This window comes from Odontesthes bonariensis, chromosome 9, assembly GCF_027942865.1.
Source record: "Odontesthes bonariensis isolate fOdoBon6 chromosome 9, fOdoBon6.hap1, whole genome shotgun sequence".
NCBI classification, from domain to species: domain Eukaryota; kingdom Metazoa; phylum Chordata; class Actinopteri; order Atheriniformes; family Atherinopsidae; genus Odontesthes; species Odontesthes bonariensis.
The window spans coordinates 22,013,924-22,039,272 of NC_134514.1; the positions used below are offsets into that span (position 1 = coordinate 22,013,924).

Consider the following 25,349-nt stretch of genomic DNA (forward strand, 5'->3'; position numbering starts at 1 on the left):
AAGAAAAATCATGCAAATGATGGTGAAGTTTTCTAGCAATATTAGATTTCTTCAGAGAGAAATGAAAGGATGGGGGGGGTCTAGTTTTGTATAAACTCCCGTTTCTTGTGGCCTTTGGAGAGAACTCGGTGAGCCTGTTTGCCAGTTAACCACTCACTGTCAAGAACACGCATATAGCAAACGTGGCTACACGGAGACCAAGAAAACATTTGAAGTCACTCCCCTGTTTTAAATGTTAACGTCAATGTGTTCTACTTTGTGTTTCGTGGCACAGTTCCGGCTGTACAGCTTGACAGACAGTAATGGCCTTTTCCTCACAGAAGATTTTTTTTAGATTTAAAAAAAAAAAAAAAAAAAAAAGATGAATTGTTAACCAGTACAGACCTGGTTTACAGCTGCAGTGAAACACGCCATGAAGATTTCTTAATTTATGTGGCAAGGATGTTTGTTTTTTTTGGGGGGGGGGGGGGCAGGCATTTTAACGTTGCGTATAAATACAGTTCATCTCACGTGACTGAAATATATTTAAAGTCAATCTCGGTAATGTGGGCCAGGTCTGTACTGGTGTCCAGAGAGATCAAGGGCTGTTGGTTCACGGCATGCTTTTATCTAAGGGGTCAGTCGGAAGGGGGGAATGACACATTTAAAAATGCCATGAATATTTGGCACGTTTTTCACTTTAGGCCTGCTGTTTGATCAGCTAAAAAAAGAAAAACTCTTTGTGGTGCAGGTTTCAAAGAGGATTTTTTTTTTGTTGTTTTTTTTTGTTCCTTCTTGACTGCATTTTGAACAGGTGGAACCAGTGAAGCACCATGCTCTAATGTGTACAAATTGTAAAATAATAATTGTACTCACTGCGAAGGTGGATTGTACAGGGCCTTGTTTTCATCATATTAAATGTAGAGTTAAAAAAAGGCACTTTTTTTTTTTTTACACCCCCTAAAAACATCTTGCACAAGACAGCCTCAGCAAAGCCGTAGAATGGTTTCCTCGCTTGCCATAATTGAAGCTTCATTTAAATGGGAAACCGCATTCAAATGTTCTGTGCTGTGGAGAATTTGGCAGACATCCAAAGAGCATTGTTTGCTTCATGCTTGAAGATTTACTTGTATTTAACGTCCTTTGGTTTTGGTGTTCATAAGGAAATGTGTAAGCAATGAGATGCGGCGTGTCACAGTCGAATCATTTTCCCGTTACACTGAGAAGCGTTGGAGGTTTCTACCCTCTTGTTACCCGATGCTGAGAAAAAGCTTTCATCCCATCCCTTTTCGTGGTGACTCAAATTGCAGCCATAAGCCAAAATCATGTAACTATAAAAACATATTTGTTCTATAGACTAAAAGTGTTGCTTGCACTTTGAATTCTTTAAAAAGTCTCATACGATGTTGAGATGGTGAAAAAAATATGCTTTTTTTTCTGTTGTTGACTTTAAAGCTTATTAATAAGGATTTTTTTTTTTTTTTTTTTTTTTTTTTTACAATCATTTGTTGTTTCAGAAACAAAAATAAGATCTTTGTTCATTCAGACCAAATCAGTGTGTCTGATTTTGGGGGGGGGGACGACCTGTGGATATAAAGACATATCAAAGCAGCCTACTGGAATTTAATTGAAAAAGGGGTAAGTCTTCAACCTGAGCAGTAATGAGAAAATAGTCACAATTTCAGGTTGGAAGGACAATCAATTTGCGACTGAAGTGAATCTTAAACTTTAGTTTGCATCAACTCGAACACCGTTCATCTGTTCTGACTTCTTCATGGACGACCAGTCATTTACCGAACATGTATGTTCCCAAACCTCACACCTACACCCATCCTGCCCGACACATTCAGAGTAGAAATGCTTTTTTTTTTTTTTTTTTTTTTTTTCAGATATTATGATATGTAATGAGCTGGTTATTTAACATTGAAGGGATGTGTCGAGACTAGACTATTATTATTTTCGGTATACATGAAGCTTGTGTGTCATAGGTAAGAGTTTAATGCTCTTAACGAGGCTTTCACAAACAACGTCTTTAATTTCCGGTGCCTGCCCTCCTCACGTCCCCTACATATTTAAATCTTTCCAGCCCGTCTGGTCTGTCTCCTTTGTCTTCCCATATTGTCAGACTCATGCCATCTGCTCTCTGTTATTATTAAAGGCGGCTTTGGATTTAAAGCAGCAACACCTCTGCTGCTCCCTTTCCCCCCCCCACACTTTACTCGCTGGATCTATTAAAACATCCTCCAGCATGCATTTACGTCGAACTCGACAGGAAACTCCACCAGTTTTTGTCTCATCTTTAACATAACGGTGTGTATCGTTGCCTGGTGACGTCAGAGTCCCAGTAAGATCCCAGTCCGTTTTTTCTCTCCCTGTTTGGCAGCCCGTGGAAATAAATCGAACAGGATGCTTTCCTCTCCAAGTTTGAGTTCTTGCAAACACCGCTCAAACTCTCTGCCCGGATCATTGGACCACATGTGAAAGTGTGTGCCGGACGATGTGGCAAAGAGCGGCGGTGATAAAGAGAATCGACAATGAAAACGCGGACTCCGGAGCTGAAACCGCCGAGTGAGTCAACTGTTCTCCGCTTTAGCTCGGAGCTAACGTTAGCTAGCCAACTTTGCGTTTCAGCAGCACTCAAAATGGAAATTAATATTGGCCCAGACGGTTCATTGTAAAAAAAAAAATCGTTATTTAAAGCCAGGAACCTAAATAGTTGAAACGTCTTGGCACCCAGACCTTTCGTTTGTGTGACTGCTGTACTTATTAATCGCCTTTTGTCATAATTGAACTTTTTCAGCCCATACGAGCTAACAACAGAAAAAGTGTTGTCATGGTGACCAAAGCAAAGTGGCAGGTTTCCAAACCAACCACCGCAAGATGGAGACAGATTTTTGCCTTTCCTCCAGTGACTGTGAATCAGGCACCCATATGCTTTTAATTTTCCCTTTTTCAGATCTGATTGCAGCAGGATGTCATCGTCTGCCAGTGAGTATTTTATTTATTTCTTAAATTATCCGCACATAATTTAAAGTGGCATACTGCTAAATTGGTGTATATACTCTCATAAAATTGTCTGTCACAGGTTGCAAGGTTAGAAACATGAATTATTAACAATGTCTCAGCAAAAGCCAAGGTATGAGCCAAGTTAAATAAATAAATAAATAAATAAATAAATAAATAAAGCATCCATACAGTCATGTGAAAAATAAAGCGCACCATCTTTTGAGATGCTTTACATGTCAGGACCTAAAATAATCAGCCAGTGGTGACCAGGTCCTCAAATGAGGTCAATACAACCTGAGATGAACCACGACACACGACTTATTACATGAAGTCATTATTTATCTTACAAAATCAAGGCAGAAAATGCAGAAGCAGTGTGTGGAAAAACTAAGTACACCCTATAATTTAGTTGCTTGTCAAAGCAGCTACAGCCTAACATAATTGTTTTCTGTGTTATGTTATCAGTTCCACACAGTGCTGTGGGGGGATTTTGTCCCACTTTTCTTCCACAACGTTGAGGTTTGCTGGCACTCCTATATTCATTTACATTTTGCGACCAAATTAGTTTGAAAGCCAACGTGGCGATATCTTTTAATTGCATGTACACTGTATGTTTAGGAGCAGTCAAAGCCAGGGATCAAACAACCAACCATCCAACTGCCAGACCACTGTTCCAACTCTTGAGTCACATCCACCCCATCCCGACATTATTAGCAAAGTAGGCTGATTGCCACTGACTCCCAAAATTAACCTGACACAACATAACCATTCATCCGTTTTCTATTCCCACTTAGTGGGATTCAGGGTGGTGGGGAGGCTGGTGCTTATCCCAGAACATACAAACTCACTTATGCTAACCAGTGTTTGCAAATATGACAGGAGACTGAGGTCTCCGTGTTGGATGATTACTTTTTTACAGATTTATTTATATTTGAACTAAGCAGAAATATGTTAGATATAACTGTTTCCTGAGTAATACTTAATATTACGTTGTAACTCTTGTTACATGTAAAAACGGTCTGTAACTTCTGCCAGAGGGAACTCTTAAGTCATGAGACAAGTCGTCTACATGGAGTTTGCATAGTACTGGTACAACTTCACAGAAATATGGAGAGAAACCCAACGGTTCCTCCCTCGGAAACGCCTGAAGAAGTTGCAGATGAAAACTTACCTTTACGCCGCTGAAACTTCCAACATGAACAGACGGTCAGCCACTATTTGTCTCCACTGGTTATGTTGATGGGACATCACTAGCATGTACGGACATATTTTTGTGCATTGTGTTTATGTGTGACCTCAGCCGAGCTCGTGACCAGGCGGGTCAGGCAGCGGCAGCAGCAGCAGCTCCTGCTGATGAACCTACATCTGCTCGCCAACCCTGGAGACTCTCTGCTGTTGCAGCAGACTCTGGATCGCCTGCTGCGCTGGCTCTGTCCAAGCCTCCGCATCTTCCATGTGTCAGAGAGAGCCGCCCCTTTCAGAAGTTACACCCACCTCAGTCCTGTGGCAGGTGAGGCCCAACAGTGTGAGGACTTGCGTGACAACATACTGTAAATGTTTTGTAGGAACAATCTCATGTGACAGATTTGTTTTGAGTAAAAAATGAATTTACATATGAAAGCATGTTTATGAAAAATAAATTAAATGAGCTTGGCCTTCATGCCAACAATTCCTCAAATCGGTGTTCTATATACCATAATGAGAGCCTTCCAGACTTGTGTCCGCTTTTGTTAAGAGTTTAGAGCAAACCTTTTCCAAAACTTTTCAGGCTATCCTTCATTGGCCATCACTTTCTTCCTCCACGAGGCTTACGGAGAGGAACGCATCCTCAAAGTGCTGGAATTCTTCCAGCGGCCACCCTGGCAGTACCATCACACTGAGAGTTGTGGCAGCCGGACGGGAGGGATCCACATTACGTCAAGCAGCTTAGCTTCCAACACTCTTCTGCAGCCCTACCTCCTGCCCAGCAGAGACTTCTACTGTCTAGGTGCAGGGATGCCAGTGTGGGGGGTACGACCTGTGCACTGTGGAGGAGAAATACTGCGTGTGACACTCTACAGTGGCTATGACAACTATGAAGACGCCGTGCGGCTCTATGAGACGGTGCTGCAACGGCAGGCAGAAGAGCAGAAGACCGGCTTCTGCTGGTTCACCCTCCACACAGGTGAGACTTTAAGAGGTTTGCTGTCACCAACTGTTGTATTTGCATTTGTTGCACTGTAAAATGTAATTCATCATTTAAATTGGCTGAGGGTTACGAGTGTTATTTCAGAAGATAAACAACAATGTTGAATCTAATGCAATTTCTGAACAAAACAATTGAATTATTTAAATAGCTTCCATCAACACACCCCTTCTGCCTTGTGTTGTCTGCACATAGAACCAGGACTGTGCCTTCAGCTGGCCTTAAAGCAGTTGTCACCGGGGGTTCGAGTGGAGCCGTGCAGCTCTGCCGTCCTGCAGTTTAGTGTTGAAGAAATAGGCCAACTGGTCCCACTCCTACCCAACCCCTGCACCCCCATCAGCACCACACGCTGGCAGACAGAAGACCTGGACGGCAACAAGCTTCTCTTTCAGGTAAGCACAGCTTGATGTATGTAATGTTGAGGTGTTTGTGCTCATATATTTGTTGTTCACCGAACCTGCTGCTGGGGATTATGACCAAACATCTCCACTTTGGTCTCATCTGTCCAAAGAACATTGTTCCAGAAGTCTTTACCAACCTAAGCTATGGTGCCATGTTCATTTTGGAGCATAAATGCTTTCTCTCGGCAGCACTTCCAAATAAACCACTCTTGTTCAGTCTTTTTTTCTAATTGTACTAAGACGAACTTCAACATTTAACATGCTAACTGAGGTCTGTAGAGTCTTGATGTAGCTCTTTTGGTTTTTTGCAGTTTCTCAAAGCTTCAAAACTTAGATGTGAACTAGTTGGGAATACTTTCAACTATCTTCAATGTTTTCCACTTGCAGAAAATCTTTTTCCCTGTAGAATGATGGACTGCAAATCGTTTTAAAGGGACATTATAATCCCTCAGACATTGATAGGCAGCATCAATTGCATCACACAAACCTGATAAGACGTAACAAAGCAGAATGAAAACTTTTTAAAATAACAAATGACCCCAACAATAGAAAGGTGAACTATTTTTAATTTTAGCTTTGCTATTATGGTTATCTTAAAAAGTTAATCTCACACATGCTTGTTAATTCTGTCAAAGTTACTTAACCAAATCTGTTGTCCTGGTGGAAATCATAATCCTGCTCCTCCTGTCCTTCTGTGCTGCAGGTGACAACCCCAACTCAACCTCAACGAACTCTGACATGCGCTTTTCCCCCAACTTGCCCGAGTGTGTCCCCGCGAGGGTGGCAGCTCAGGAGTTCAGGACAGGGCCAAAGCCTCTCAACCCCTCTGTCCTGGCAAACTCACGGGCAGGGTAAGCACAGAAGAAAAACTACAGGGAGTTCAAGCTGCCACAGATTTATTACCTGGTTTGATGGACGGGAGGACAAGTAATAAAATTGTTGTCCCCTCATCTATCCCGCAGGTTCCTGGATTTAAAATGATTTGACAATAGTCTTTCTTCCTCACCTCTTTTAAAATGCTGGTGATTTGAGTGCTAAGTGTTTGGTTTGTTTTGTTCCAGGATTGTAATTTTATCGAAAAAAATGAAGGAGGCACCTAATGTTGAAAACTGTTATACAAGCAAGTTCACCTCTTCTTTATACAAAGGGTTGATGAACATTTTCCGTCTCGGGCATAACTTTTATCTAACAAATCATCATCAAGATCTTTTGGTGGAAAATATTTATAATGTGAAAAAGAGTCCAATGTTACATTATTACATCATTTTTAATTGGAATGTGTAAAACGAATACCATTCAGTCACCTACACAATGAGACCACACCAGATAGTTTGATTTGCTCCTCCACACTTGAGGACTTTTTTTTTTCTTTGTAAAACAGTAGACTTCTGTGACACGGCTCGGTGTGTGTTTGGCTGTTGGCAGGACACAGACCGCGCAGCGAGCCTTTCTTGGACAAGCTTCATGGAGGAGTTGTTGGAGCGGAGAGCTTGGGATCAGGAAGCTGCTGCAGCACCCCTCCTGGCAGCTCCTGTTACTCGTCCCAGCGCAGTAGCCCAGCTCAGCTCTCGACCTCCAATCACCTCGACTCCCCTCTGCGCCCCTCCATCACTCGCTCTCTCTCCCATCTTCTTCTGGAACAAGATGAGGAGGAGTCGGAGACCAACGTCGACACAGGAGTTGCCATCTGTCCTTGCGCAGAGACGGCAGTCGGATCATTCACTCGCTCCTCCTCCATCGACCTTTTGATGACTCTCCAATCTGAAAGACCTGCGGCTGTCGGGGCTTCATCTGTCGAGGAGCTGGCCAAGGAGTTGATTGAATGCCTGCCACGGGCACACATGCCCCCACATAGGCCTTCAGGAACGTGGGCTTCGGGTGGCTGTGCAGACGCAGCCTTTGAGAGCAGGACCACCACAGTAAGACAGAGCCCCTCAAGCAGGCTCTTGGCAGAGAAAAGGACTGCTGCTGAGCCGCTGTCCGCACGTACAAACAATGACGAGCCGGTCGATGAGTTCTTCATCTAAATTCCTGCCGCTATGACACAAGCTGTGATAATAACCAGAGGACCCAGCAGTGTAGCCTGATGAGCGAGGCCGGCTCTGGGATGAAAAGGACACCACAGTGATGCAGCAGGTGACACTCTTCACCCAGAAGTGTCCAAATTCCTTAAACAGTCCCAGTTGTCCCCATGAGGGTACCACAATGACACTGCCCAATGACCCAGTAGGAGCTTGTTGCAAGGTGAGTCACATGGAACTGTACAGCTTCTAGTGTTGAATGTGAAACCTAGTTTTATATTTAGATTTGATAATGATTTGAGCAGCTGTTATGCTAAAGTGTAGCTCAGTGAATAACAAAGTAACTTTTGTATTTAAGTGGTACTGATGGGAGTCTTGGTTTATCACTCAGCTTGGAAAGCTAACATTTGATGTCAATGGGAAGGAAGTCTTTGGTGTTGCTGTTTATCATGATAAGAAGTCTGATTTAACCAGTGCAGCTGTATCAGTCTCTGTCACAGGTCTGAGACCAGTCTAATCTTGTGGCTTTCAATTAAATTTTTTAAATGCATTTCAAATGATGATTCTCGCTTTTGTATTTTTGGGTTAAATGTACAATTGGTGGATCAGAACTGGCTAACTTATTGTATTAAAGAGGATTGAAACTCCTTTAATTGATCCTTTATGTTTCCCCTCAGAAGCTTTTTTTTTTTTTTTTTTTTTTTTAAGCAAACCTACTCACTGTTCATTATCGTAAGTCCACACTAAGCCGAGGGATCAGCGAACAGATTAACTTAAGTGAAAACTTTGCAAGCAAAGCACGGATTGGACCGATCAGTTAAACAGATGGAGTCCCCCTGGTCACCACAGCGGTTTCAAAACAAAAAATGTTGAGTTAAAAACATCATATTATACAATGACGAGCTCCATAATCCCGATTAAACTAGTTTCTTTCACAACAGCAGCTTTTTTACATTTTTCCTTTCAAATCAAAAGTTGGAAAGACCTACAAGTGTTTACTGTGCACAGGGGGGAGGGGGGAGAAAAGCACCCTCATTGGTAAACATCAAATCTGAAGACTTAACACTTGAGTGTGCTGGCAGGTATGTTTCCAGATTGTGCATGACCAAAAGTAAAATGTTGTTGAATCTAAAACGGGAATGTTACACAGAGGGAAAGTGACCCGTTTGCACAATTATTAGGCAACTCAGTCGGATTCTTGATCTGTTCACAATCAACTCGACCTGAAGCAGAAACCGCAGCCTCCCGTTTAAGGAGCTGCAAGCTTCCTGCGCTGTAAGTGGGACATTTGAGATGGTTTAAGTCAAGTGAGGGAGGTTGCCCTGGTTACTATCTCTGAGCAGTGGAGAACCTGAATAAATGTGATGGACCACTGTTCTGCAAAAACACTTCAGCCTTTTTGAATGATGCAGAGTTCTTCTTGTACCGCTGCTTGAAGAAAGCGTGTTGTAGAAATCGGCAGCAGGTTTTTGGAGTTGACCATCACTCCATTTTCAACCCACAAAGGTCCAACTCGTCCACCCTTTATTGTATCGGCTCATATTTCTACCTCAGGTGTACTTAAAGTGATGTCGTCTGTCCGGTAGTGATGCAGCACACATCCATCCATTTGCTCCACCAAAAGTCCCGATCGTTGAATCTGTCCACTTTTTTGTCCATTTTTTTGTTTGTTTGTTTTTGGTCCTCTCATGATGTTTTAATTGAACTTTTTTTGTTGTTCTTCTTCTTACCTGACCCAGGGATAAAAGCTGCCTAATAATTTTACGTACCTTAATGTAAAGTATCAAAAGGCATTCATGTTTTCTATTGTCTGCAGAATCTACGATAAGGTCAGAGCAGTCACTTAATTGTTCACACATTGTAGAAAGGTTCAGGCTTTTAGCTGTAGCTCGTTATAAGCAGGAACATACAATCCCAGGCCAAAGCTCACGTGTATATCATGCTGCATACATACTTGCATACATGGGTAACATTGCAGAAGCAGTGATGGAAACCTGCTGTTTGTTTGATGGAAACGGTGTCACTGTGCAAAGAAAATGTAGTTCAGAAAGCATGACACTTCCCTTTTGTGTGAAATTGCCTCCACCCAATTTTTTTTTCCATAAAATCCGTATATTAATTATTCATACATATATACATAAAGTAATAATCAAACCGTATTAATCAAGTAGTGTTAAAGTAGTCTGAGCAACACCCCTGATGCAACCTAAACTGAGTGCAGGCTCAGCACGATACAACACGCAGTATGTCCACAAAGTGCACTTTTGATCTTATTGCTCCCTCTGCTGGTCAAAGGATGTTGTTGCTCTGAGGAAGGCTGCTGCAGCCGGTCCAGCTCAGATGCTTGGCCCATTGGCCCTCTCTGGTGACTCGCACTTTCACTGGGTCAAACCTCCAGTACCGCTGGTCTCTGAACAGGTAAAGGCGGCCGTCTGGACGGGTCAGCGCGCCATTGGTCCCCTGTGGCACACCGGTCCAGTCTGTCAGTCGGCGGGGGTAGTAAGGCTCCTGCCGCAAAGTTTTGAGGTCGAGCACAAAGTAGCGGGAGCCCTTGAAGAGCACCATGTGACCCAGAGGAGCGTAATAGAAGGCGCAGTCGGGGTGACGAGGGAGCCCCAGCTCAGTGCTCTTCTTGGGGAAGCCTGGGTCCAGTATGCTGCCTGTGTAGCGCCATATCCTCTTCCCTACACAACATGAGAGAGATAGACTGGTTTAATGCCAAAACTAGAGTCCCCAAGGTTTATTCTTTGATACACCTTTTTAATCAGATGTGATCATTAGAAGCTGTACAGATGCGTCCTATTATTTCTGAGCTCACACGGCATCACAACACCCATAACTTTAGAGGACACGCTTTCAAAGCTAACCGTAACTCTTACAGATGATGGGAAGCAGCGTCTTATGGAAATGTAACATCCTGTCTGAGAGCAGGGCGTGATTTATGCAGTCGAAATTATGCCTCATTAGAGGCACGATACTTCAAATAAAACTGTTTTGCATTTAGCAGATAAGAGAATCTATATTTAACTGTCAGGCTTCTTGGCTCTCAGCAGGAATTTCAAGCAATACATTAGCCTTTTGGCACCAAGGTGCAGCTAATTAAAACGGCTGAGGCTTCAGCGCTGCTTGTTCTTTAAATACCACTTTGCTCCTCAAAAAGGTTCATGAGAATCTATTTCAGGGATTTAACAGAAATGGGAAGCTCGCCAATAGGTCAGGGAATGTCTTCAAACGGAAGTGCGAGTCCTATTATTGAGCTCGATGAAGCGGCACCTTTGAAAAAATACCACTTGGAGTCCAGCGGGGAGAAGGCAGCAGCCTCGATGGCTTGTGGGAGGTCAGACCAGCGCTGACGGAGGGGCAGTGGGCCGCTCACACTGCCCCCAGCTGACACTGTCCAGTACACACTGCCCCGAAACACCAGCACGGTCCCATTCTGGTCTGGACACAAAAAACACCTGATCAAGGATAAACTGACCTAGAGCTGTTTGCTCTTGATATTTTTGTAGTTTCGGCTGCATCAGTGAAAACAGATGAGGCCAAATGTTATTTTCTGGCAGTGTTGTCTTTGGAGCTCACCTATAGTGATGGCATCAAAGACTCCCTGGCAGTAGAGCGGCAGTCCTGAATTCTTACGCTGTTTTTGAAGCTCTGTGAACTCCCACTCCTGCAGCACCGCATGCAGCACTTGACCTGGCAACCGCACGGGGCGATCGCCCAACGGTTTACCTGAAAGATCCAACATAAACAACTAACATATAGTCAACTCTACGGCCACATTGAAGGCCTTAAATGATGAAGGCTCATGTCAAAATCCCTAAATTCCCCACAAGTGGTTGAGTTATGCCTTAAAGATTCAGATTTTATGACCTCCAGTGACCAATTAAGGATCAAAATATGTTTGTTACAGATCAAGTCTCATTTCCCATACATTGCCAAATGTAAGTGCTTTGTAAATTAGACACTATGGGAACAAATGGAAAGACAAACAGTTGAGGTTTTCTTCTAAAACAAGACCTGGAAATGTTAACACTTAAATTGTCCTTTGCAGGATGTGGTTGGTATGATGTATACTGATGGATGACATTATACAGCACAGGAAATAAACACAATAGACATTAGATAGACATGCTGGAATCCTGAACAAACTGATTTGATTTTTAGCACCGAAGCAAGAGTCTCTCTATTGACTTCAGGCTGTGGAGCCTCATCATACGCACACCTCTGCTGCTGAATTAGATCAAAAGAATAAAGAACAAAAGGGTGAGCACAGCAGACTGAAGGTTAAGAGTAAATGATAGTGCTTTAGACATGATTACAGCCATTTTGTTTGCATGGAGCTGGACAAACATTTGTGTTGGAAGTGGATAAAATCAGCACACCCATGAACTGGAGGAAGACTGCAGGAAAAATAGATATACACACCACAGTGGATAACAGTGTGGAGATAAGGAGTGGATGTCGGACTTTACTCAAACAGAAAGCCTCCCTCCCCGTGCTCTGCCACGTTCTTCAGTGCTGGAGGACGCGTTCGCGGGATTCACTCGTTCCTGCATTCTACATTTTCCCCTGATGCCATAACCAGCGAGACGCTGTGTCAACCGACTGATGTGGAGCTAGTTTGAATAATTCATACACAACGTTTTTCATATTTTATGAAATGGTCACATTTGTAGGTTAAAAGGGAATTTGACAAATCACTACTTTTTTTGCACAAAGGCCTGCTTTAATTCATCGTTAGTCTGTCCTCACAGCTGAACTTTGGTCTGACAAAGATCAATGTGATATGATAAAACAGCAACATAACATGTTGGTGGCAGCTTAGATCAAATTTTACTGATGTGATGTTAGTACAAGTAAAACTAAACGTATAACCACATTTTCCTAAATTTGGTGTGCTGATTAGAATAGAAATAAAAGCAGATTGCAAAGATTTGAAAGTAATCCAAATTGAAAATTGTACAAAGAGAACATATCAAATGTTGAAATGCGACATGTTTGGTATTTTCTTAGAAATATGGGAGAGCAAAATCCAAATCTGTAAGACCCACATAGTATTTTTCTATTCGACTCTATTCTATCACCACATATGCTGGCTTTTGAGGTCGGACAGTCAGTCTCCTCTTTAGCATTCAGGACGCAGCTTCCACTGTTTCCACAAAAACAAACAAAAAAAAAGGGTTTTGAGTGTTGATTCATCTGTCCTCAGGACAGTTTTCCAGCTCACCTCAGGTCATCTCAGAGTAGCTGATCCAAAAGGAAGACGGCCGCATTTCTGCATGTTTTTTTCATTTCTTAGATCCATTCTATTACCTTTGCCATCATGCAACTTTTCCAGGCATGTGTTGCTGTTATCAAAGTGTTGTTCTTTGTTTTTTTTAGGCCCACTCTCATATTCTGGTTCACTTACTCTCATTTGAATATATGAATACTCAACCTAATGTTTGAGAAAGGAAACACTTGGACTGTATCCCATGTTAGAAACATCACATCCATGTTCCTGGAGATATTAATTTGGCCTCGCATGAGCATCTCATCATATCGCAGAACAACAGCAATGCTTCTCACACACACACTTCTGTCCAAAGCTTATATCTTTGAGCAGATGGAGCATTTTTGCAGTGCCAGCAGTCCTGTCAGCTGCTGCTCTTGTTTGTATCTGTCTGTGGAGCCGCTTGACATTTACGTGGGAGCAGCTGCAGTCTGGAGAAATTACTGCCACGGGGTTGAAATCATGTTGATGAGTGTACAGAGAAAAACAGGCTGTTAAACTCCACCTGACTGCCACTGAAAGTATCCTGGATCGTGTTTGTGAAGCACGATGAACTCTTTCATCTAAGACCCATAAGCAGACACTCCCAGGTGAGGCTTTACTAAAGCAACTGCTGCTCTTTAGTAACAATTAATTCATGATGTGGCCGAGTCATGAACCAATCCAAAGCTAATTAGGGAGGCTGGTAAACACCATTTTTGGAAGGCAAGGACAGAATATTTCCAGACACAGAGCAGATGGGACTCCTCAGGTAATAAGCAGGAAAGGGAGTCGCCGGGTCATGGCCCGCCATCGAGCTTCTTCTGAGCCAAATCTAAAGTTCATAGCTGAATTATTCAAACGATTGTGTGACTATCCTGCAGCACTGCACACATTCCTGCCTCCCGCTGTGCGATTTCGCTGGCCCTCTGCAGCTGCGGGTCCACGGTCAAAGCAGAGAGAAAATGCTTTTGGCTTTTTGTTGACTCGAAGCACCACATGATCACACATGTAGCTCAGAAGCTATGCGTGGCGCAAAACTACTTGAAGGCATTTCTTGCAACTGATACAGTGGAAGCCGGTGGAAAAAAAAACAAAAAACAACAGAAAGCAAACTCTGCCGAGCGGCACATGTGTAAACCTGCCTTACACATGCCGGGAGGGACAGCATGCTCACAGTAAACAGAAACTATCATACGCAAAGTCGTAATGTAACGCTCCCACACTCTGCAACTACACCAGTAATCTATCACAACAAAGCTGACAGAAACTCCCAGGTGAGCGCTGTGGGAGACGCTGCATAATAAGAATATACAGTACGTAGGCAGACCTGAGTGTGTTATTGTGACACTCGCACCACCTCTGCTGCCCTCTGTGTAAACCCTCCTCTACCAGCAGCTGAGAAGACACAGAGCAGACTCATCCTGCCTCAGAGTTAAACTCAACTAAAAGCACAAAGAGGGGATGTTGTGATTTTGATTGGATGTTTGTTACGGGGTAACAATAAAGTGTCCCGGGCTGAGGAAATAAAACAATGAGAACTGATGGGTGATGTTAAAGTGTTATTTATTGGAAATGAAAAGTAACACTATTCAAACAAAACCTAAAAGAAAAACACAATCCCAACGGAACCTGCTGAGGAAAAACAAGAGCTTGAATGTTTAACAGAACAACCAAAACCAAAGTCAAGCAGTCACCCTCCTTCCACTGAAAGAGTTCCGCTTCACACCCGGCACAAACTACTGAAAAACACACCAACAACAGCTGGCCCCACTGGCAGCAGGGTGGCGTCTTCCACTTTCTTTTAAAAGTACCCCAGCTGATTAGAACTACTCAACCACAGCTGGGACAGCTCACCTGGCTGCAGCCCTAAACACACACACACACACACACACACACTATACTATACGACCCTCGGGTCGTAACAATGTTGTTCCGATGTTTGCCAGGAATACTGCAGAAGGTTTTCTGCTCTCCTCACGCCTGCTGTCGCTTGTTGCATTATTAGCAATGCACTTGATGACCCAAGAGCTCTGAGCGTGCACAGTTAAGAGAAACAGAAGATGTCGACTTTCCAGATTGATTCAACTTGCCATTTAAAAGTATTCAGGACTTCAGAATTTTTAAAAGCCTTTGCAGTTCTGTTCATTCTCATTCTGTGTTTGCGGTTGTGGGCTTCCTGGCTTTTTCACAGCTCCTGATTTAATCATTAAAAAATTGCTCTACATGTAGGTTTCCTCAAAGATAATCCGGTTTCATGGCAGGTCGGGTGGTTATATGTACTCCCTTTCTGAGGCCGGTCTCTCACACACACACACACACACGCACACACACGCACACACACACACACACACACACACACACACACACACACACACACACACACACACACACACACACACACGTGTCATCTGCTCTCTAAAAAGAGCTTTTTTTGCCACCCCTCAAACTTCAAACTGAGGTTAAAGATGTAAAAGTGTGTGTGTCCAGAGAAGGTGTTACATTTAACACCTCCTCTCTCCTTAGAACCGCACATCTCATTCAACAAAGAACTCACATCCCCCGAGTGGCGTTCAATGTTCAACCTGGACTTTTTCACCCGGATGAGAAATGCCGCTCGTCAGTTTTATGACAAACCCGCGTACAGCATCTATGGGCTCAAAGTTACCGCAAACCCAGAATCAGATCACAAATGAAGCCTCTCACCGTAGAGCTGCTGCACCGCGATGATGTCGTCCCAGCTCAGAACGAGGCTGCGGCCCAGTTTCCTGTAGTATGGGGACATGAGCGCGTGTCGCACAGGCGAGTGCTCCAGACCCAGAGTGTGCCCGACCTCATGCGCAGTCACCATGAACAGGTTGTGGCCCTTGTGTCCGTTCAGAGTCCACCTCTCTGCCATGTCGAAGTGGGCTTCGCCTCGGCGAGGCAAGAAGGCGTGAGCCAGGGTTCCCCCTGAATGTCAACCAGTCAGGACACTTTTACATTCTCACAGGCTAAGTTGCATATCTACAAATGTTGCATATCTACAAATGTCCGCGATGGCTTGATTCAACAAACTGTGTCTGATAAGTTAACTGCAAGGGCTCAGTTTCTGATCAGATTGATTTTATTGTCTTTGCAAGTGTACAGTAGCCTTGATGTGCAAAACAGAACAAAGAGACCAACAACAGGTCAAATTATACATTTTTTGTTTCTTTGTTTTCTGAGAAGTTGTTACTGCGGTTTCCATTTCATTGAGGCATTTTCCATTATGTGGTTTTCCTAAATGTTGTGTAATGTGATTTACATTTTTTTTCTTTTCTGAAGTGTCTATCCATGTATCTATCTATATATATATAGATAGATGGATATGATGAAGAGTTGAAAGAAGCCACACCTATCAGATGGGTAGGAATAGGATGATTTTGATAACTTTAAAGCCGCATGTGGAAAATAAAACAGGAAAACTGGTGTCAATTGATTACATTCAGAAAAATTCCCACGAGTTCCCTCCATTTGTGGCATCAGTATGCTAATTCCCTCAGAAATCTACATATCTAAATGAAATGTAAGCCAGTGGGATTTAAATGGCAGCATAATGTGATGTCAGACTATTACTTTAACCTGGTTATATGCAGCAATCATCAAGAAATCACCACAAACTGGTGTGTTTTCTGACCTGGTCCATCAAAAGCGTTGCTGGCCCCGTCGTTGTGGTCCCCCTCGTAAAAAGCCAGCCGGATATCTGCGGGCCCCTCGGGGGCCTCCTGGAAGACCAAGCCCGACACGTTGCTCCACAGCTGGAATGCAGAGCGCACCACCAGCCGCACCGAGCCCAGAGACAGGTGGCGAGGCCAGTTCACGATCTGGTAGGTCAGATGGCGCTTGTACCACTTCTCCGCTGCAGAACACCCACAGAGAGACAAACAGAGACATGCAGGTAGGAAGCTTACAGTCTTACTAATCACAAACTCACAGACAATACTTTCTGCACTTTGTCAACTAAACATTATTTCTAGTAATATTGTGAAACAACAAGCAAAGTAAAGGCAAGCAAACCAAGAACTCCAGTAACCAGAGTTAAACATTTGATTGTTTATTCTTTGTCATTGACGTTGGACCGAAATAACAAAAATGCTTTACCATTATATCTAACACTTTAGTTTAATTCACGTCTAAAGAAATTGTGTTTCTTATCACAGCTCTTAATGGCAGCAGATGTTGGCAGCAGCCACGGATAGCTCACTAAAAAGAACACATTCCATTAGAAAATGGGCGATTGACGGAGATCAGAAAGAGCTGATCAAAGTTAGCTCTGATGACCTAAAAGAATTTTGAGGCGCTTTTTTTCGGGTTCTTAAAGTTGGGTTGACGTGGATTTTAAAACCCGAAAAAGATTAAACTAAACTTATTGCTGTGATTACAGGATGCTGACGTTTGTTTGAGAGCTTTAATGATGGTTAAAATAAGTAAGAATTTGGAGTAATAATCAGAAAAAATGCCAACTACTAATACAAGATTTGATACAAGATCTGCTTTCACTGATTCGCTAGAAAAGATTTGTGGAGGGATTTTATTTATTTTCCGTGCTTCTTGATAAATCCAGAATTTGTTTTCATTCAACTAATTCGGCTGTTTTTTTTCTTTGTTTTTTTCCTGGTTTTATGCCGCCTTAAAAGACTTACAGTTTTTGTATTCTACATTGTTACCTGGTTAAATTGTTGTATATAAAAAGTTTTCTACAGCTTTCAGACAACGTTTATAAAAGGTTCTTTTAAGGTTCAACAAATTCAATTCAATTTAGTAGATTTATATAGCGCCAAATCACAACAAATGTCATCTCAAGGTCCCTCAATGATACAGTCCAATTCATTATTCATTTATCATTATGTCCAATTATCCAAATGTACCTTGAAGGTTCTTCAAAGATTTCACAAAATTTCGCACTATAACTTTGGTTGAACATTTAGAAAACATCCCCTAAAACTAACTTTAGCAATACGGTCCCTGAAGCTATTCTGAAGTTCGACCAGAATAACGAAGGAACCATTTATTGAACATTCCCTGTGAGTTCTAAAAAGTTACAACTAAACCAACAAACAGAAAACCTGGAAACCTGGAAGCATTTTGAAGGATCTCCAAAGGTTTTTGCAAAGGGATCCTCCAAGAACATTCAAGAAATTTTTCATCAAGGTTGCCGTTTCACATCATGTACAATAAATTCTGATATCCGGTATTCAGCCGTCCTGCTTTGAAGTGAAACCTATTGCGTTCAACAGGTTGAGCCAAATGAGAGGACGACCACCATGTCAGCTTACAGACGGATAAACTAACAAGCACTCTGAGTACATGCTCGAGTAAACAGTTTACCTCGACACGTGTCTGTGGTATCAGCACTCAGACATAATTATGTGCCACAAACTTCTCACATTTGTTCAGGAACAGATGGACCGGGGTTAAATGCGGTCACCCTTTAATTTGCATGACTCCTATCTATTCATATACACATAATTGCAACATATAGCAGTGTGGAAAATATGCAAACATAACACCTCCTCGCAGAGAGCAGTCATCAGATGATATGAACCTTTCAGGAGACGCATCCGCACACTGCGTGTTGTCAGAGTCAGAGTGGCGGGGCTGCTGACTTCACTAAGACTAATCTCTTAAAGGTAATATGGAAACGTTTTCTGACTCATTTCCCTTTTCGAACAATAAATCCAGGCAAAGTCCTAAAAAAAAACCATATGCTTTCACCATAGTTTTAGCTGTTAGTGAAACTTCCACCACAGTAAACCTGGACTGAAACTGTCCATAAATTCACCATAAACCTCCAACAAGCTGAGCACAAAGCTTTAAGGGTCCCACTTTTCTATGAAGAGGCATCATAAATCACGCACATTTACAGCTGCCAAAATATTTCTAAATATGCCAAATGTACTTGGGAGGTCTGCTCACATCTGCATTACACACTGCTGCTCCGGCGTACAGCCTGCAGACAACTTTAGGCTTAAAATGTGAGTTATTTTGGTGCCATTAGCGCTTGTTTAAATAATGCTCAGCGGAGAGGAGATGTGAGCGATACGCAAGAGTTATGTACTACATACTGTGAATTGCAGAGAGGCCCAATCAGCACCCATGAGACCGAAAAAATATCTGCATATCTACAGCCATTAAGGCATGGGTTTGGCAATGACATCAATATGTGTCTCTGTGTGAGTAAACGCACAAACAGATGTTGGAGTGTTAAATACACTTGATGCTGAGCATTTTTGCCACAATTCACAGAAATATTACACGGCAGAAGCGGAGGCACCAAACAGGGGTGGGGCGGTGATACATTCATTTGACATTCATGAGAAAATGTTTAAAAAGATGCTGAAAAGTAAGACTGCAACCTAGCTGTTAATGCTGACCTGTGGAAGTCAGATTTTTATGTGAAATGATGCTTGGATAGGCTCCCAGTAGGACAAAAGACCAGAAGCTGTGGGTCATTTTCTTAGACTCTCCCATCTCAGCTCCAAATTTTCCCTCCCAGATTAACTCAGGGCATTAGGCCCGTTACCACACAGTGTGTGTAGATCTGCATCCTGAGCAGAGCTCAGACGCCTTCTTTCAATCCCAGACGGTCGCAGAACAACAGGTCCCCTGAGGACAGTGGAGAAGCCAGGAAGTCCGATACACAAGACATTCCAAGACTTCCCTTATGGAAGCGATTAACATGATGCCCTCTATAGCAGCAGTGCAGAAAGGCCCGAGATCATCTGATAGCCAAAGTTATTGTTTGTGGAGTTGCAGAGAGATTTTGTTTGTTACTGGTGTTAAGAGGCTGTTTGGCACACACAAGATATCTCCGACTGCTAGGCCAACCAGCATTTAAAATGCTCGTCACGATTTCAGAAAGCCCAAGGACACGTTTGGTGACTTGTCATGTCTGGCCTAAAGGAAAGCACAAAGAGGTTCAATGGACAACGATATGAGGGAAGCCGCTGATTGTCACACTTGAGATGGAACAAGGAAAAATGTGGAAAAATGAACAAAGAATCGATGTCAAAATAGTTGCCAAATCTGTTCCTGCCACTCAGCTTATTTACTTAACGGCTTGTTTTGCTCATCTGTGTGTCTGCTGTAAAGAGACTGTAACATTATAGTAAAAGGTGTTGTCTTAAAATAGGCTGTTAAGAGCTTGCAGGGCAGGACACAGATCCATAAGTGCACCACTGTGAATAACACCCACATTTACAGCACTTAAAAAGCTGTCCGAGGCTGGTGGAATGTCAGTTTGGTAAATATCACAGCGAACAACCTTCAGATTCTACATGTCAAGGTCTGTTTTCAGTTTCCTGGAAGCTCGGAGGCAGCGGCTGCTTTCGCACTGAACACAATCACAATGCACCCCAGCTGAGAGTGAACAAGTCTGACTCATCCCTGTGCTGCTGTGGCCGCAGGCTTCATTTTGCAGTCAAGGTCAGTTGTAAATGATGAGTCCAAGTCACGGATAACCTCAATTTAAAGCATACTAGATGTCCTAACTGAAAACTTCTGATACCAGAAAAAGTAAATATGAAACGTTTCTCTGGTGAAATTACAATCTGAGCAGGTCTTCTTCAAAAAGAACATGAAGTTCCGCAGGGTTCTGTTCTGGGGCATCTTCTGTTCAACTACAAGTTCCCATTTGCTCAGATTATGCAAAGTTACAAAACATGTCACAAAAGTTCAGTGAACTACCAACAATTATCACACAAGCCATATCGTTAGGTGATTATAATCCCTTTTAAACACTCATGAAGGTTCTTGGACAAATAAACAAACAAACAAGTGTGTGTTGCAAAATTCTATTCAATTAAATAAAGACAAAATAGAGGTTGTTGTCTTTAGAACAAAGGAAGAAGAATAAGCTAAACCTCAGTCTGCAATGTTGAAAACCACAAGCCAGAAAACTTGGTGTCATTATGGAGTCAGACCTGAATTTTCACAGCCAGTCACAAAGTCAGACAATTATCTCCTCAAGAATATCTAAAAGAGTCTTTCAGACTCAGAGTCATTTAGAAAAACTGGTGCATGAAATCACCTTCAGTAGTTTTGACAACTGTAAGTAGATTTATCTGTCTGCTGAGTAGTTGATCATGTCTCTCCGGTCCTGAGGTTTCTTGTCTGGCTTCCTGACAGTTAAAGAGTCCATTTAAACTATTGTTGTTGGTTTATAAAGCTTTAAAAGTTTTAGGGCCAAAATACAATTCAGATGTGATAAATTATGAACCTTCCAGGCATCTTAAGTCATCCAGAATAGGTTGTCTCTCTGTCGCCAGAGTTTAAAAAAAAAAGCTCATAGAGAATCTGTGAAAAGTGTTAAGATTTCCTTTAAAGCTAATCTTAACACTTTCCTGCCAAAGTGAACCAACATCAGTCAGGAATGCCTTCCTCTGAGCCACACCACTCGGGAAAATAACTGCACATGATAAAAACCTTCAGATCTGACACGTTTTCCTTCTGAGTGCATGTTTTACTGGCATTTTGCCCATTCTAAATCTTTCAGACCAAAAGTGTGAACTGGACATGCAGCAAATATACCAAAAAAGGATTCTTGCAGCCACCGGCAGAAAAATACCTGCTGTTCAAACTCCTGTTTGAGTTTAAGGCGGTGGTTGTACGACATTGTGCATCATCATAATTATACTGTTTAACTCAATCAGTGGATATATTAAGCTAGATCTGTGAGAGGTTTGACTTGAGGGTGTAAAAGAATCTCCTGCTCTTTGTGTAACAGTACTGACGCCTGGTACATGAGTCACGTCTGGCTCTCAAATAAACAAACAAGACAGACACCGGGAGGAGAACCATCCGAAAAGTCAGTCACTCAGCATGATATCCACCCATTCGGCCAATGCCATATCAGCCAACCAGTTTGGCAAACAACTTAATCCAGTCAGTCAGTCAGTCAGTCAGTTATGGAGTTATGAATGTGTTTACCGAGGGGGAACAGGTCAGGTACTGACATGAAGAGGCAGCAGCAAACATCAGCCACCGCTGCATTCCCTGAACATTAGTCAACGTCCTCAATGACATAAAGGAATGCAGAGGCTTCACACCTCATGAGGCTGGAGGCACGAACAGATGGAGAGGAGGGAGGAGAGGTGCTCCCGCTGCTGTCCCCAGGATGCTGTGGTTGATCATTCACAGTGGAGATGTGGAAAATGGTGACAGAAAACATCACATTTACACACAAAGGCAGTTTTAGGAGGCAAACGGACACATTCAAGGCAGTTACAGTACAGTTCAGCAGCCTGAACTGACAACAACATGGCATGCATTTAGTATTTGCTTCATTGGTTTGTATCCGGGGGTGAGGGGTTTCCCCCTCATAAAACACCCTTAACTAGGAGCGTGGAACCCTGAGCTCAATTACGTTGTGGAATCCGCAAATGATTTGGCAGAGCTCTTAACCACCGTTAAACACTTTCAATCCTCAAAGCTTCAGCCAGCTCAGTCTGCAAATCTCACCAGAGAATGCTCATAGCAGAAAAATTGTGGCGATCAATCACTTGCAACAGGGAATTATGGCAAAAAGTCGATTACGCAATCTAAGCGACAGTCACTGTTTCCTCAAGAGACCTCTGACATATCGCTCAAATCATGCCTGACCTGAAAGCTATAACAGCAGGTTTAAAGGCTTTTTGACTACAGGCGACCTTAAGGCTTTCACAGCACGGAGGGAAACATGTTCAACTCTAGGACTCTGTCAAATGTAAACAGAAACAGTGCAATTTGTTGTTTGTTTGTTGTATGATGTGAAGTGGTGCAATTGGTGCTAAAGGCAAGAATCGCTCGGGCTGGCACTCCACCAGCTTTAATTACAACCCTCAACTGTGTTTAGTGCTTTGCTTTAGAAAGGTGGGTCCTCCCAGTTAGCTTTTGGCTCTTTAAGACCACAAAAGGACATAAAACGCCTCCACATTCAGCGTGATATACTGGCTCTCTTACAGGTCCACCCTCAGCATAAAAACACTCTGAAATATGCACATAAACATCACGCCTGATAAGCCTACGGACTGCAAACAGTACCTTGCGCAGCAGAGCGCCTCCTGCGGTGCAGCAGGCGTCTCTTGCCAGTAAAGATGACATTTACTCTGTGTCCCCAGATCTGCTGGCTGCCCTCGTCTGACACGCCACAGCGGGGCTCTGCCATCTGCCGCAGGGTAGCGCCATCGAGTTCCCCCGTGACAGGTAGACGGGACAGCCACTGGAACTCTCTGCAGAGAGAGGAAACTGCTGACCAGCACTGAATGGAGACACGTGATGTGGTTAACAGCTTGGACTGCGACTGGTTCTATTTTCCAGGTGATGGTGGACGAACAAAGTGGGTCATTATGTCATAGATTACATGTGGTAACAATTGAAAAACAGGAAAAAGGTCATCACAAGGATGTACGCAGTAAACATCAGCTCACATCACACTACAGTTAATGCCAGAGATGAGCATTTTGACTTATTATATTAATGTCAGCTGCACACAGTTTACAAGCTTTCAGTTCATCAAGCTTTTTCAATCAGTTCCCAGTTTACAGTACAGTCCGTGGATGGGCCAGAGGGCGAGGTTCCTGAAATTCCTCGATGGTTCAGAAAGGGTTCAGGAGATGTTTCCCAGTGCACAGATGAGGGTGTGTTTTACGGCCCCGCACCGCCATTCAGCCCGAGGCTTGTCTCACATTGAGCCCACCCTTCCCCCTGATGCTGAACACACTAAACACAACCAGCGTCTCTGAATCAGGACAGTGCCAGGTGAAGTACACGCGCTCTTAAATCATACCACATTCATTCTAGGAACATTTGAAGGCACTGAGGGAACCCTCTTATCACCCACCGGATGGCCGACTGCACCTCCACTGCATTGTGGATGTGGTGGTCGTGATGGAGGTAGCCGTACTTTTCCAGAAAGTCCTGCAACAGCAATAATGCATGTTAGTGCAAAACTTTTTTTAAAGTTCAATGAAGTGAATTTATTTTCTAAAAGAAAAAAAAAAAGACAGAGAAGATTTTGAAGGCATACTTCACAAGGATCATAAGAGATAAAGAGAGAAAGATGATGTTTAATATCTACTGTAGTTTGCTGTGTGTACATGTGGACCACCCATACAACAAAGAACCCTCTGGGGTGTCCCTAAATAAAAATCATAGCTATTATTTAGACTTTAGAATTCTGTGTAAGCGCACAAACCAAGAACAGTCCTTCATTTCAACACGGGTGAAATGCTCTTAGAATGAACCTGCAGGGTACCTGACCAACAGATGTTACACTGGGGTCTGAGATTTGCCAAAGTTTAATATATTCTGTGTGAATGTTTCGTGTTCAGACAACAGCTGTAATTACAGGTGTGGGGGGAAATCAAAATTGCGAGATGACGGACGTGTTTCGGCAAATAAGAGCGCGAAGCATAAATGTTCCTTTGTCCTATTAGTCACTGAAAAGTGCCAGATGGGTTTATTTTTAGAAGAAGGAAAAGTCTAGTTAAAACTGCAACAGCCTGATATTATTTGTTGCTGCTTTAATGGAGGCTGTGTGCAACAGACTGTTGTCTGTGCCAGGTCTCCTATATCATTATACATGTTGCAATAAATTCAAATAAATTCCATTTTGCCATTATACAATGTTCTATCAATATGTATTTGGCTTGAACTATATTCTGGAATAAATTTAACTTCAGCATTCAGGAAACAGCCCAGTGTAGATTGAGTCAGTCTAATTTGTGTTTTCTTGCCCCTTTATGGAGGTTATATACATGAAAATGAGTTCACTTTCCTCTCCCTTAACATCAGGCACTACATGTCTAAAGCTGTATACATTCCCTTTGTATAAATCTGATCTTGTATATTTGACAAAATCGGATCTATTGATCTGTTTGAGGTCAGACTTGTGTCAAAGTTTAGTAGAACTTCGCGCAGCTGAGGTCTTATTCTCTCGTAATAAAGTTGTCAGGTGCAAGCTTGTTTGCAGCAGTTACAATAAAGCTTCAGTACAATAAAGATAAGCTCCCCTAGTTTACATCTCCACAGTGTCTCACAAGCTACGTGTGACATGTGTCCTCTGGTCATTTTGAGATGAGATCGTGTCTGACAGGAGTACCTCTGGGTCCACGACCTGCGGAGCCCCCCGGGCAGCGTGAGAAGCGACAAGCGCCGCCGCCAGCAGGATCCAAATTCTCCTCATGACCCGCCTGGAGGTCGGCGGCTCATTTCGGGATAAACACGCCGTCACCACACCGCGCATTTCTGCCGAGTTTCGACTGTTGTCCTCATAATTGACTCCGCTTGCTGTCAGCAACAGGCTGCATGCAGTCGGTCTCCATCCCTGCCGGGACTGACTGAGCCCGGAGCATTATTATAGGAGGAGGTGGAGGACCAGCACCGCCCCTCTGTGAGCGCCTGCACGGGAGCTCAAGGCAAAAATACCAGCAGCTCTTCATACCGACAGCTTTAATGGATGCCAATCCTACTAAGCTCTGATTTCACTATTGCAGACTTGGAAAAGA

General features: G+C 43.0%; 2 protein-coding genes across 2 annotated transcripts; one reads left to right on the plus strand and one right to left on the minus strand.

Moving 5' to 3' along the window:
- The first annotated feature begins 89 nt into the window (after positions 1-89).
- fam124b (family with sequence similarity 124B) lies at positions 90-8,296 on the plus strand. The gene is made up of 7 exons (XM_075473635.1): positions 90-2,547; positions 2,936-2,967; positions 4,286-4,495; positions 4,754-5,149; positions 5,366-5,562; positions 6,275-6,422; positions 6,997-8,296. The coding sequence occupies exons 1-7, from the start codon at positions 2,477-2,479 to the stop codon at positions 7,596-7,598; spliced, it is 1,656 nt and encodes a 551-aa protein (XP_075329750.1). The 5' UTR covers positions 90-2,476; the 3' UTR covers positions 7,599-8,296.
- Positions 6,779-25,218, minus strand: mmp28 (matrix metallopeptidase 28). The gene is made up of 8 exons (XM_075473637.1): positions 24,944-25,218; positions 23,684-23,760; positions 22,885-23,072; positions 16,502-16,723; positions 15,550-15,795; positions 11,172-11,321; positions 10,866-11,033; positions 6,779-10,276 (listed from the first exon to the last, which is right to left on the minus strand). Exons 1-8 carry the CDS (start codon positions 25,085-25,087, stop codon positions 9,882-9,884), a joined length of 1,590 nt encoding a protein of 529 aa, XP_075329752.1. The 5' UTR covers positions 25,088-25,218; the 3' UTR covers positions 6,779-9,881.
- Between the last annotated feature and the right edge of the window lie 131 nt (positions 25,219-25,349).